The sequence below is a fragment of the Bison bison genome, unplaced genomic scaffold (assembly GCF_000754665.1).
Source record: "Bison bison bison isolate TAMUID 2011002044 unplaced genomic scaffold, Bison_UMD1.0 scf7180017864183, whole genome shotgun sequence".
NCBI lineage: Eukaryota > Metazoa > Chordata > Mammalia > Artiodactyla > Bovidae > Bison > Bison bison.
The window spans coordinates 6,934,658-6,948,045 of record NW_011494755.1 but is presented as its reverse complement, the minus strand read 5'-3'; the positions used below and the strand labels follow the sequence as shown (position 1 = coordinate 6,948,045).

Genomic DNA, 13,388 nt, shown 5'->3' with positions numbered 1-13,388 from the left:
AACCAACTGAAACTGGTTTTTTCCAGTAAAACGTTTTGCAAATCACGGGTACAAGTCCTTTGAGATGCTGTACAAAGCAACTCGCTGTGATGACACAGATCTGTTGAAGAAATTTTCTGAAGCATTTGAGACCACCCTGGGGAAAATGGTATGTCAGTAGCATTCCTTGGTTGGTTGCCATATTTTAAAGGATGCTGTTGAGTTTTCCATAGTTGCTTTGCATCACCTACAACAGAAATTCTTTGTCTTGATGATTTCCTTTTTCTTTGTGACCCAAACTTGCTCCTCATATTTAGAATTATTCATAGGTTTTGGTCTCCTGGAATGAATTTTAAGTAAATCTGTGTTAAAGCACTTTGAATTTCTTAAAACATTCAGAAAAACTTAGAGTCCCTTTGGTTTGAGAATGTCTGCTTTGTTATTTAAAATATGACAGAAATGCCCTTGTAGTCTGTTTTTCTTTTATGATCACTGGACATGTAAAGGGTTTTCTTTTTCATGCAAGTTTAGGACTCTTTCGGGATTCCAGGAGAGCAAAGCAATGTATTTAAGTGTATTGAGCATCTTGAAAGCAGAAAATGTTCTATATATATATATGTGTATATAAATGTTTTATATATGTTTTTATATATTTATATTATATATATGTGTGTATGTATATATAACTTCTGTGAAATCATAGTCCTCTAAGCAACTTAATGTGTAGTTAACTCCAGAACTATCTTGAGTACATACAAAATATATATATATATACACACTTATATCCCTAACAGAGTTGAGTGGCTTAGATTTTGGATAGATTCTGAAAGTAGATGCAATAGTAGTAGATTTGATACAGAGTGTGAGAAAGAGAGGTGTCGAGAAGGGGTGGAGTACATGAGCACAGGTACAGGAGTGAGTCCACGTGTGATATGTGTGAAAGAAGGATCTTTTGTGACTCTCTGATCTGTGCAAAAAGATGCAGAATGATCAGTCTGGAGTAAGGTTGGGGAGGAGCTGTTGGAGGTTTGAGAAAAGAGAATGTGGTACAAAATGATTTTCTAGGAGAGCATAAGTGAATATACTAGAGAAATGTAGGATTGGCCGTAAGCAGGCATGTGTTTTCTCTGAGGCTATAGTTGAGCATGTGGGCACAAATGTGGAGAAAGCAGAGCAATAAATTTAACTGGGGTTAAAGTTCTCCAGACAAATTGAGAAGGGTGCATGCAAAGGAGTAATTCATGGTGATAGACCAAGGAGGGTGCGTGCAAGGGAGTAAGTAATTTATGGTGATGGATCAAGACGGAATCCAAGATGGGTAAATAAGGAAGTGAAGACATCAGGGGCTGAGGGACAGTGAAGAGGTGACAGTGTCAGTGGATTACAGAAGAGGTGTTGGATTCCTGGGTCTAAGAGAGGGTGCAGTTACTGGTAATGACAAGATCTGAGGGTATGACTGTGAGAGTAAGTGACAAAGCTGGAAGATGGAAGAGGAAGTGAGAATTCAAGGTGATGGAAGGATCAGCAGGCTGCATATAGAAATCACCAAGGGCTATACCAGGGACACTTACTAAGGTTCTTGGAATGAGGAAGTGACCTGGAATAGGCGAGGGCTGTAGGTGACGGGCACAAGGAGATCAGTGTGTGGTATAGCTTATTGTGGGAGCTTCAAAACTCAGGCTTCAAGGAGGTTCATGGGAGTATGAGCTAGAAACAGCACTAAAGAGTGAGGAGGGCACTTCCTCACCTCCATGACCACCACCTAAAAAAACAAGCAAGTCAGGTTTCATTGAGAGCAAAAGTGAAGAGAACATAGAGGAGGTGAATACTAATAAGGGTTTGACTGCTTCTTGACTGTGAATTTCAGAGGGCACCAAGGAAAGTTTTGAGGACTTTACTTGGAGGAGGGTGGGAGATGGGGTCAGAGAAAAGGGATCTAAAGAGTCATTAACATAAAACTGTAAATCAGCTATACTTTATTTAAAAAAAAAACAAAACTCAATTGAGATGAAAGTTTAGAGACAGATATCCTGGGAGTCCTGAGCTTCTTGCAGTAAGTGATGTAAACAGAGAGAAAAGGCATCAGACTGATCTTGATCCACTGTACTGAGAGGAGGTGGGGGAGGGCAAGGAGGAGGGTCAGGAGCCTTTTTAAGGACAGGGAGCGCTCTCGGGTCCGTCCTTCCTTCCTGCTGATGGAGACGTGAAGAACAGGAGCATAGAGCTTATCCAAGGCACACCCAGATGTGAAGCACAGTTTGTCCTCTTCCATTTTTTTTTATTTACAGGTCCCGTCATTTTGTAGTGATGCTGATGACATTGACTGCAGACTGGAGGACTTGACCAAAAAATACTGCCTTGAATATAATTATGACTATGAAAATGGCTTTGCAATCGGTAATGAAATTATTTAGTGTGGTAGTTGGGGAAACTGTTGTGCAAACTAAGAAAATCATTCCAGAAGAGTAGGGCAAATTAGAAAAATGACCTTTCACCTATTTATTCATCAAGAGTTCTAGGATGACTGGATAACCTGATCCTGTGTATAATGATCTTCATAGATATGTAATTCTTTGAAAGTATTAGCCAGAATGTTTTAGGATGATAAATACTAAGAAAACTAAGTGACATTGTGATTGTAAAATTCAAATATTTGTATGATATCTTAGAATAGTAATAGTTATAAGATACTAACAGCAATTTTTATATGGAATTTAACTTAAATTGCAAGTAAGTCATTTATTCAAAAGAGTAACACATGTAAAATATTCACATTCCTCACTTATAATATTGTTAAGACTCAATCTATTCAAGTCTGATATACCTTCAAGTAGAATTTGGATGTTTTCTTCATGTAGACGCTGAACATTTTTTTCTTCTGTTTTTTTAAGATATAATTGACATACAACTTTTATGAAGGGTACTCCAAAGTGTGTTATGGGATTTCTTTGCCCTTTCCAGTAATTATACTTATTTCATTCTTAGAAAACCGTCTCTACAGAACTCTCAGAGTAGTGTTTTAGAACACAGTGGTGATCCCGTCCTGGTTAGATGCATGAACTCTACAACCAACTAGTAAATGTCTGAATCCTGGCTTACCCACCTACTAGGAGGCAGGGGAAGCGCTTAAGTTCTCAAGCCACCCTGTGCCTCAATTTTCTCATCTTTAAACTGGGTGTGTAAGAGTGCTGAACTCATAGGGCTGTTGTAAGGATTAAATGAGGAAGTACAAGAATAGTAAAGTGCTTAGAAGATTATTTGAAGCAGTATTAATTCACATGACAGTGGACATTCTTTTTGTTTTGGACACTAATCATATTTCTCAGTGATTTAGCATTAAGAGTGATATTGACTATTGCTTTAGAGTTTTTAAATTGAAAAATATTATTGCCGCATATGTTTTTTGCAAAAATTTGAAAAATACTAAAAAAAAGAATGAAATTGAGATAACCTGCAGTTCCAGAAATAATTATTACTATATTAACGTATATTAACGTATATATTACTGTACTGCATTTGTGTGTAGACCCATGCTATTTTGTAAACATGAATTTCTAGTTAATATTTTATTGAGGATAATTTTATGTCATAAATATTATACTTCAACGCAATTTTTTGAACTTCTTATTTTGTATTGGGGTCGCAAAGAGTCGGACACGACTGAGCGACTGATCTGATCTGATCTGATAGCTGATTAACAATGTTGTGATAGTTTCAGATGAACAGTGAAGGGACTCAACCATAAATATAGATTATTCCTTCTCCCCCAAACCCCCACTGCCATCAAGGCTGCCACATAACGTTGAATAGAGTTCCATGTACTGTACGTGAATCTTTGTTGGTTATCCATTTTAAATACACCAGTGTGTTCAATGCCGTTTTAATGGCTACATATTATTTTATCAATTTGCCATAATTTATATAAACAATTCCTATTGGTAGACTTTGTTTTCCAGTTTTAACAATTATATGCAACTTCTCAGTGAACATAATGAAGTTAAAGTTTTAGATAGAAAACCACAAAGTGGCCTTGGCGGGGGAGTTGGCAGCGGCACGTCTAGAATACCAGTGCCTCTTCGGTCACACGTGACCCAGGCTCCCACTGCCCCCGGATTGTGGAGGTTGGTTGCAAGGGTATAGGACCTCACACGGACGGAGTCGGCTATCATCATGAGACTTTGTGATGGGTGATGTGTGTCATCCTGTAAGAATCTGAGTGGTGTATGGTACAGATGATACAAGTGATCCTAAGACGCAAACCTTCTTCCTCAAGTGTCTTTACACCTCTCACAAAATCAGTAATATTTATAACACCTTGGCATGTCATAATGTGTGGAAAATAAAGGGCCAATAAATACACTAAAATGATTAGATGTTATACTACTCATGTAGTTCAAATTAAAACTAAAATGAGATGCCATTTTTTATCCTGTTAGATGAACAAATTTGAGTAAAAATCTCAATACCCAGAGTTGACAAGGGTGTCATGAGATAAAAATTATACTCACATATTATGTGTAGGGAAGAAATTGAAGGGCATTTGGCAGTATGTAACTAAAGGGTTAAAAATGCTCAGACCCATCTGAGGATATTTCTCAAGATAAAAGTCATACTAATGCATAAGCATATACCATATTTTGTAAATTCCAAGATGTACATTTTTCATTTGGGTGTTTATGGAATTGGGTGGTGTCTTCTCACTGATAGTTGTATTATATTTTATGACATAGTGTATGTACAAGGATGTTCTAAAATTTTGAAATAACCTCAAAGTCTGAACATAGAAACTTGGTTAGTTTGTAGTATAGCTATAGAAAAAGATATTAAACCATTTGACACAGAAATATTATATTGTTGAGAAAATTTGAAAAGTGATTAGCAAATAATATACATATAGTATGATCTTATTTTGTTAAAAGTACAGTATGTTTATATTTAGTCTAGCTGTGTGTGTGTGTGTGTGTGTATGTGTGTGTGTGTATGTAAGGAAAGCAAGTGAAGTCACTCAGTCATGTCTGACTCTTTGTGACCCCATGGACTGTTGCCTGTCATGCTCCTCCATCCATGGGATTGTCCAGGCAAGAATACTAGAGGGGGTTGCCATTTCTTTCTCCAGAGGATCTTCTCCACCCAGGGCTCAAACCTGGGTCTCCCGCATAGCAAGCAGACTCCACCATCTGAGCTACTAGGGAATCCCCCTGCCCCCCGCCCCCCGCCCACACATTGTGTGCATAAATGTGTATGTGTGTGTCTATATATTCATAGAAAATATTCTTGGCTAAAATGTTACGGTCGTTATTTCTGTGTAGTGGAATTATAGGCAATCTTTTACATTTTTCTCTTTGTTCCTCTGGGATTTTGTGTTGTTGTGTTTTTTATAATGGCTACATGACACTTGTAGGGAAAAATGTTTAAGTGAAAAATAAAACTATTGATCTAGTTCTTTATAAATGGCTGAAAGCATGAATTAAGCTAAAAAAGAAACTCAAAAACCAACTTACTTAAGTGGACAAACCTGTATAAATAGATTTGATGTTTAAAGCACATCACTAAGCAACAACAATGTGCCTACGTCAATATTAATATTATTTACTCTCACCGAGCTTTTAGAATGAGTCTAGAAGCTAGTCTAAAAACTAGTCTATGAGCTAGTTTGCATGAATTAGCTCAGTTATTCCGCAGACCTACAAGGTAGGAATAATGATCTCAATGTAGACATAAAGAAACTGAGATAGAGAGTAATGAAAGTAGCTTGATTAAGATTGTACAGGCATATATCATTTATCAAGAAGTTACAATCTGAATCCATGCAGTTGGTCACAGTGATATGGAAGGCATCTAAAGAGACACATACAACCATGCTACTCACTCCAGTATTCATGGGCTTTCCTGGTGACTCAGATGGTAAAGAATCTGCCTGTATTGTGGGAGACCTGGGTTTGATCCCTGGGATGGGAAATCCCCTGGAGGAGGGTATGGCAACCCACTCCAGTATCCTTGGGCTTCCCTGGTGGCTCAGACAGTAAAGAAGTCCTGGGTTTGATCCTTGGTTTGGGAAGATTCCCTGGAGGAGGGCTTGGCAACCCACTCTAGTATTTTTGCCTGGAGAATTCCATGGACAGAGGAGCCTGGCAGGCTGCAATCCCTGGAGAGTCTGACATGACTGAATGACTAAGCATGGCATACTGCCTCCAGCAATTTCCTAAGTGTGTAAACATTTAACTCATAATGCTGCCCTCAGAAACTAGTATAGCTATAGAAAAAGATATTAAACTATTTGACACAGAAATATTATAATATATTGTTGAGAAAAGTTGACAAGTGATTACCAAATAATATACACATAGTATTATCTTTGTTATTATCTTTGTTAAAAGTACAGTATGTTTATATTTAAAATATGCAGATATGAAAATATCTTGAATAATCTTCACAAAGGGAAATCTGTTTATGCACATTCAGTTTATGACACTGATATTAAAAAAGACAAGAATAGAACAAACCCTGAAGGGAAATAGAAATTGATTAAAATCTATACCTACCTCCAATTTCCTCTAAACCTACAATAATTAATTATTAGGCCAAAGATAGAATGGTTTAAATGCCTACATAGCTCTATAAAGACTTTTCCTTGTTCATCTAAATTTAATATGAAGTACCCAAGACTACAGTATAAAATTACAGGCAAAGCTTTATATGTAGAACATTATGGGCAATTTAAATAGTGATCAAAGACAACGCAATTTGTGGCTGAACATTAGACACTAAAAGCTGATAAAGGTGCAACTCTACAATCTTTTGTTTCTCTACCACACCTTTTCAGGACCTGGTGGCTGGGGTGCAGCCAACAGGCTGGATTACTCTTACGGTGACTTCCAGGACACAGTGCGAGAAACACCCACGGGTGCTGGCAAAGCCAGGTCTTCCCGGATTGAAAGAAGTGCCCCATTATCCGACCACAAAATTAGGTTAATTTTTAACATCACAGGTAAGAATATACTGTCTTTTTGAAAAGGTTAATATAATGGGAAATTCTCGGTTGGAGATCTGTTTTCAAACTTCCTATGTGCTGTCATTATTAGGAAATTACCCTGGAACTCTATATTAGGCAAGCACAGTCACCTATTCTGTTCTTTTTCAAAATATCACAGATCTATTTTATGATTCTCATAGCAACAAGCCCCCCGGCTTCAAACTCATCTTAACATGTTGAGCTGAGGCATGTTTGTAAAAAGTGAGAGTTAGCAGGAACTGAATATATAATCATTAAGAACTCTACAAAACGGGGCTGTAGATCCAGCATAGGAGGGAAGGATTAAAACAAAACATGTTGTTCGTGTACTAGCTACTCAGTAAATACTATTTAAATTTGTGTGTATCTTTCCTGGAATTTTTTTTAATTGTGATTAAAAAGGCACATAATATAAAACATACTATTTTAACCATATTTAACTGTACAATTCAGTGGCATTAAATACATTCATCTCCCTCCATCATCTACCTGCTGGGTTTTTCACTTTGCTAAACTGAAACCCTGTCACCATTCAACACTAAGTCCCCATTCCCGCTCCCCACCCGCGACCTGACCCCAGGATCTACTACTAGTGTCCTTTCTGACTTTGAGTTTGACTATTATTCCTCATATAAGTGGAATCAAACAGTATTTGTCTGCACCTACTGTATATTGGAATGTGTTTTTAAAGTTAATACATGTCATTTTTTAGGGTAAAAACTCACTCCAAATGGCTTGCTGCAACACGGTGTGTGTGTGTGTTATGTTTTCTTTTGTTTCGTTTTTATCTCAGCTAGTGTGCCATTACCCGATGAAAGAAACGATACCCTTGAATTGGAAAATCAGCAGCGACTCATTAAGACGTTGGAAACTATCACAAATCGACTGAAAAGGACCCTTACTAAGGAGCCCATGTATTCCTTTCAGCTTGCCTCTGAAATGCTTGTAGCTGACAGCAACTCCTTAGAAACAGAAAAGGCTTTCCTCTTCTGCAGACCGGGCTCCGTGCTGAGAGGCCGAATGTGTGGTAAGATTTCTTGCTGTCACCAAAAATATTTGGTGCCTATTGGGTCAAGTGACAGGTAGAGTCACCCTACAACTGTGAAGGGGTTTTGTCATGAAACCTACATTCTGTTATTGTTGCATGCTTTTTGTCTCAAAAGTCTAGATAACCACTAATGGTCAGGATAAGATTACTTTAGGTAAGGGACTCAAATCGTAGTTTTATTTATAGATCTTTCTCAGCTCACAGCTTTCAGCAGCAACTCCAGTGACAAACACTAAAACTTTTCTGACCACCTCTGTGTGCTGACTGAGACCCTGTCTTGTTTAATCCTGTTTAGCTACTGTATGAGGTACCATTATTATTAAGTACATTTTATGCATGAGAAAACTGAAGCCAAGAGGCAAGAACTTAGCCTTTTAAGACAGTAAGTGATTCAGCTGATATACCCACCCAGGCAGCCAACACAAAATTCACATACCATAAAATGAACCATTTTGAAGTATGTAGTTTAGTGGTGTTTCGTATAGTCACAGTGGCATTCAACCATTACCTCTATTACAGTTCCAAAACATTTCCATCACCCCCAAAGGAGACCCCAGACCCGTTAAAGTGCCAGTCCCCATTCTCCCTCCCGCCCCCTCAATCCCTTAGCTTTTACTGACTTTAGACTGTCACAATCTGAGTCCATTCCAGTCTCTTTCCTAAGTCAGTCATCATTTATAGATAGCAGAGTCTCCAAGCAAAATCTATGTGCTCAAACAGAACCAAATGACATGAGGCTTCTGTTAATCTCTCTATAGTGTGTGATATTGTGTCCTGGTCAGAAAACCTTCATCAACAGTTCTCATTGCTATTCTCAGAGCTCAGCTAGGTTTTTCACACTGGAATAAACCCAGCTCATCAAAAGCACATTAATATTATCATTCTGAGCCTCCTCTTGTTTCTTTCTCAACTTGTAAGTAAAAATCCGGAATTGCCTTGGCCAGCATTCTGCATTTCTCAGTGTGGTCTTCAGACTACCTGTGTCAGCACCCCCTGAAGTGCTTGTCAGATTGCAGCTTGATTCAGGTCCCAATCCACAGGGGATACCTCCTGACCCTTTGGGGTCAGGTCCTTGGAATCTGACATTTTAGTAAGTTGCCTGATAAATCTTTCACACGTTAACACCTCAGAATCACCCAAGTGATTCTTCCAGGTGTTCTCTCTGTAAGAACGCTAACTTTGATAGCAACCTCTCAGGGAATTTAATATCCCACTTTGATTTCAGAAATTCTGCACTCCTAGCCTGCCAAAATAGTAGACCAAATCTCCGGGGAAGGAAGGTTTTGAAACTGGCCAGTTTCCGCGGGGTCTTTGGGTCTGAGGATGCCTCAGACTTACACTTGGCTTCAGTGGAAGCAGTCTAAGCAGGGAGAGGGGTCGACTTAACTCATTTGTTCTAAGCTCACCACCTTTGTCTGTTTTTATTTCTAGAAGTGATGCTATAATGGACAGTTTCATAAGGGAAACCACTCAGAAGAACAGCGAAGAAACCATTTTTAATATCTCAAAGCCCCAAATTAACTGCTTTATTTTTCTTCCATTAGCTGTGTATTTCCAGAATGATCTGGTTTATGCTTTAACCCACATTTCAAAGCCCCCATCCTATAAGCTATAAGCTTGGTCAGTTAAGAATTGGCATTTTCTAAAAAAAAAAAAAAAAAATCTGTTTGTTGGTTTAGAGGACTACATTTATGGAAAGTTTATCTTGTGAGTAAACCTCTGACAGTAAAATTTAACTCATAAACAATAGTAGCTGGAAGCAGGCTTTATTAGTCTCATACCTAAGGGACGAAAGTATGTTCCATACAATATTCAGCGTTTCCTGCTTATTTTCAGTCAACTGCCCTTTGGGAACCTACTATTCCCTGGAGCATTCTGTCTGTGAGAGTTGCTTGATGGGCTCCTATCAAGATGAAGAAGGGCAGCTGGAGTGCAAACCCTGTCCAACTGGGACTTACACCGAATATCTCCATTCAAGGAGCAGCTCAGAATGCAAAGGTAGAGGCTTAGACCAGAAGCCTGAATTTTATTTCCACTTACAAAATCTCGCTAGCAAATAGGATGAAATACAAGCATTACCAAAAGCAATTTCATTAACTGATTTTTTTGTTGCTTCCAGTTATAAGCTAATACTTGAATGTTTCCCTCACTTCGAGAAGTCCATTTACCTTCCTTTTGGAACAGCCCATTGCTGTCTAAATCAGACTCCACTGTCAAGAACTTTAATCTGTTTTCATCAGTTAATTCCATGTGTTTTAGTGACTCTCACATTAACTGGCAGAAGGGACTTTCATGACTCTTAGCAAGCATTGGGCTGCTTTTTGTTTGAATAATATTTGATATGATGAGATTAACTCCATTTACTTGGAAATGAATAACTACAGACCCATATGCAGATATTCTTGCTACTAAATTATCCAATCTTTGCAAAATATTGTTCCTGTCATTCTCAATGACCATTCCTAATGGACACGTTCTCTTTCACGTTCTGGTTAAGATGCACCTAAAAGAAGGAGCTGCAGGGTTGTCCTCCTTGCCCGTTGTTGCCAGTACAGGTGTGGGTGCTTCACGACACGTGTAAGCTTAAGAGCAGTGCTGGGTGACTGCAAACGATGCTGAAAGTGAGATTAATCTGGAGGAAAAGGGCAGAAGGAGAGGCCAGTGCGCTGGAGAAATCTGGCCCGAGGCCCACTCTGCTACAAAACCATTGCTATGCATTTTGGAAAGTTGCTTAATTCACCTCTCTGGGCCTGATGCTAAGACTACTCTTACTTCCTCCTCTGCCAGCCCTCATATGAAATGGTGTCTGTAAGCACGAGGAGGTAAGAGGGCCAGTTGTTGTTTAGGGTGAAAATGGTAGCAGCATAGTTATGAGACGAAAGCCCGTTGTGGGTTTTGTTTCTGTCACTCAAGAGAACAGCGTACAAGCTGGGCACTTGTACAAGAGCAAGTTTCCCTGTAACAGCTGGACCTTGTCAGATGCAGATTTCTAACTTCACCCCAAAACTATTTATTGACATTTTCTATGTGTCCAACACATGCTAGGTCATAATAGAAGGAACTGGAAATGAGCCTATAACTTATTAGTATACAGAAGTATGAAGAATCTAAAAGATAATGTGTCTGCCTGGAGTTCTTTGTGACCCTCATTTTATCCTAAATAAACGAAAATATGGAAAACCCTATTGTACACAGCGCTACTTTCGTACAGTTGATGTCATTATTATTAACCATATTACATTTTTCATTTTAGCTCAGTGTAAACAAGGCACCTACTCATCAAATGGGCTTGAAACATGCGAATCGTGTCCGCTGGGCAGCTATCAGCCAGCATTTGGTTCCCGGGGGTGCCTCTTATGTCCAGAAAACACTTCAACCGTGAAGAGAGGAGCCGTGGACACTTCTGCTTGTGGAGGTTAAGTCTTACACGTTGCTTTTTTTTCCCCCAAGCCTGTGCTAGGTTCTCTGCATGGAAGAGTGGAATCTTGTTAGCAGAGGCATATGTCTGCCATATGCAAAGAATGTAAATAACTGTCTCTTCATAGAGTGTTTCCTTCTATTCAGCCAGTTGGTACTTAAGTGTAAACACCCATAATATAAACACCATCCTGGTACTGTTAGGGACTCACAAGAAGCACATGACTGGGTCCCAGCCCTCAACACTAGTAACCATGTGACCACATGGTATGAGAAAAATACTTGTCAACCAGGAACGTAGATTTTTCATGTATAAAATGAGGTCTTGTCTTATGTTCCTTGAAACTCGAAAAATACATCCTTTGGATTGTGACCTTTGTTCCCTGCAGTTTGAAGATTTTCACGAGTGGTTATCCACTCTGGCTCCTACTAGAATCGTTGCACATTCATATCAGTATTGTAGCCACTTATTGACTAGAGACATGTTAGTACATCTTTTGTTACCTGAACGTTATTGACCAGAATGTTTCGATATCACTTACATAACAGATCACTGGGCCACAGGTGTTAATTTCTGCAAAAATTGGCCCAGTGAGTAACATGTTAAAACTACTGAAACCCATCTCCACCCCCCAGAGAATTCTGGTGTAAATTTACTGTTTTCTTCTGAAGATCACCCCTCTCCCCATGTTGTTGTTTAGTTGCCAAGTTATGTCTGACTCTACTGTGACCCCATGGACTGTAGCCCACGAGCCTCCTCTGTCCTTGGGATTCTCCAGGCAAGAATACTGGAGGGAGTAGCCATTTCCTTCTCCATGGGATCTTCCCTACTGAGGGATCGAACCCGTGTCTCCCTCATTGCAGGTGGATTCTTTACCACTGAGCCACGGGGGAAACCCAAAGCTGCCCCAGGTGATTCTAAAATACGACTAATTTTTGTTTCTCAAGTGTCACCATGGAGGGTTTGTTGAAACATGGACTCCTGGGGCCACCCCAGAGATTTAAATCAACAGGTCTGGTAAAGGCCTTGAGAATTTGCATTTCTAACTAGTTCTCAGGCTTCCCTGATAGCACAGTTGGTAAAGAATCTGTCTGCAATGCAGGAGACCCTGGTTCGATCCCTGGGTGGGGAAGATCTGCTGGAGAAGGGATAGGCTACCCACTCCAGTATTCTTGGGCTCCCCTTGTGGCTCAGCTGGTAAAGAATCTGCCCGCAATGCGGGAGACCTGGCTTCAGTCCCTGGGTTGGGAAGATGCCCTGGGGAAAGGAAAGGCTGCCCACTCCAGTATTCTGGCCTGCAGAGTTCCTTGGACTGTGCAGTCCATGGGGTCACAAATAGTTGGACGTTCTCAGGTGGTGCTGATTCTGCTTGGTCCAGGGACCCCACACTGGGAACCACTCGTTAAATAGAAATATGAAGATTACAGTTTCAATTTCAAATAGTTCTAACGTCCTTACCAGGTACAGCTTTCCAGCAGTGTAAAAACTGGAAGACAGAAACAAAAGTAAAGGATGCAAACTTACACTGCCAGTGGGCTCCATCTGACAAATCAACGTCAGCCTGTTGTCAGAAAACAAAACAAAACAAACAAACAAAAAACCCAAACCTGCGGTGACCTTGCAAAGTCCGTGGAACTTTGCAACAAAATAAACAGTTGTTTACCTCCGTCTGTTACAGCACTGGGAACACAACAAGCATGGCTGGCGAAAAGTGACTTTAAAAAATTGTGTGTCCTCCCCATTCTGTATGCCCTTATTGAAAACCCAAGGCCCATGGCAATCTGGACTTCCCAGCTGGCAGTAGTGGTAAAGAACCCATCCGCCAATGTAGGTAGACTTAAGAGACACGAGTTTGATCCCTGGGTGGGGAAGATCCCCTGGAGAAAAGAATGGCAACCCACTCCAGTATTCTTGCATGGAGAATCCCATGG

The 13,388-nt window shown here is 39.7% G+C and overlaps 1 protein-coding gene across 1 annotated transcript in view; it reads left to right on the top strand.

Moving 5' to 3' along the window:
• The window catches only part of SVEP1 (sushi, von Willebrand factor type A, EGF and pentraxin domain containing 1), a gene marked incomplete at its 5' end in the record, with an annotated part of 208,166 nt that overhangs the window by 100,138 nt on the left and 94,640 nt on the right, over nt 1-13,388 (top strand). Inside the window, 6 exons of the mRNA XM_010843623.1 lie at nt 27-148; nt 2,268-2,376; nt 6,803-6,967; nt 7,785-8,018; nt 9,876-10,037; nt 11,293-11,454. Of these exons, the coding sequence (XP_010841925.1) occupies nt 27-148; nt 2,268-2,376; nt 6,803-6,967; nt 7,785-8,018; nt 9,876-10,037; nt 11,293-11,454 (954 nt within the window). The remainder of the gene's footprint in view (nt 1-26; nt 149-2,267; nt 2,377-6,802; nt 6,968-7,784; nt 8,019-9,875; nt 10,038-11,292; nt 11,455-13,388) is intronic.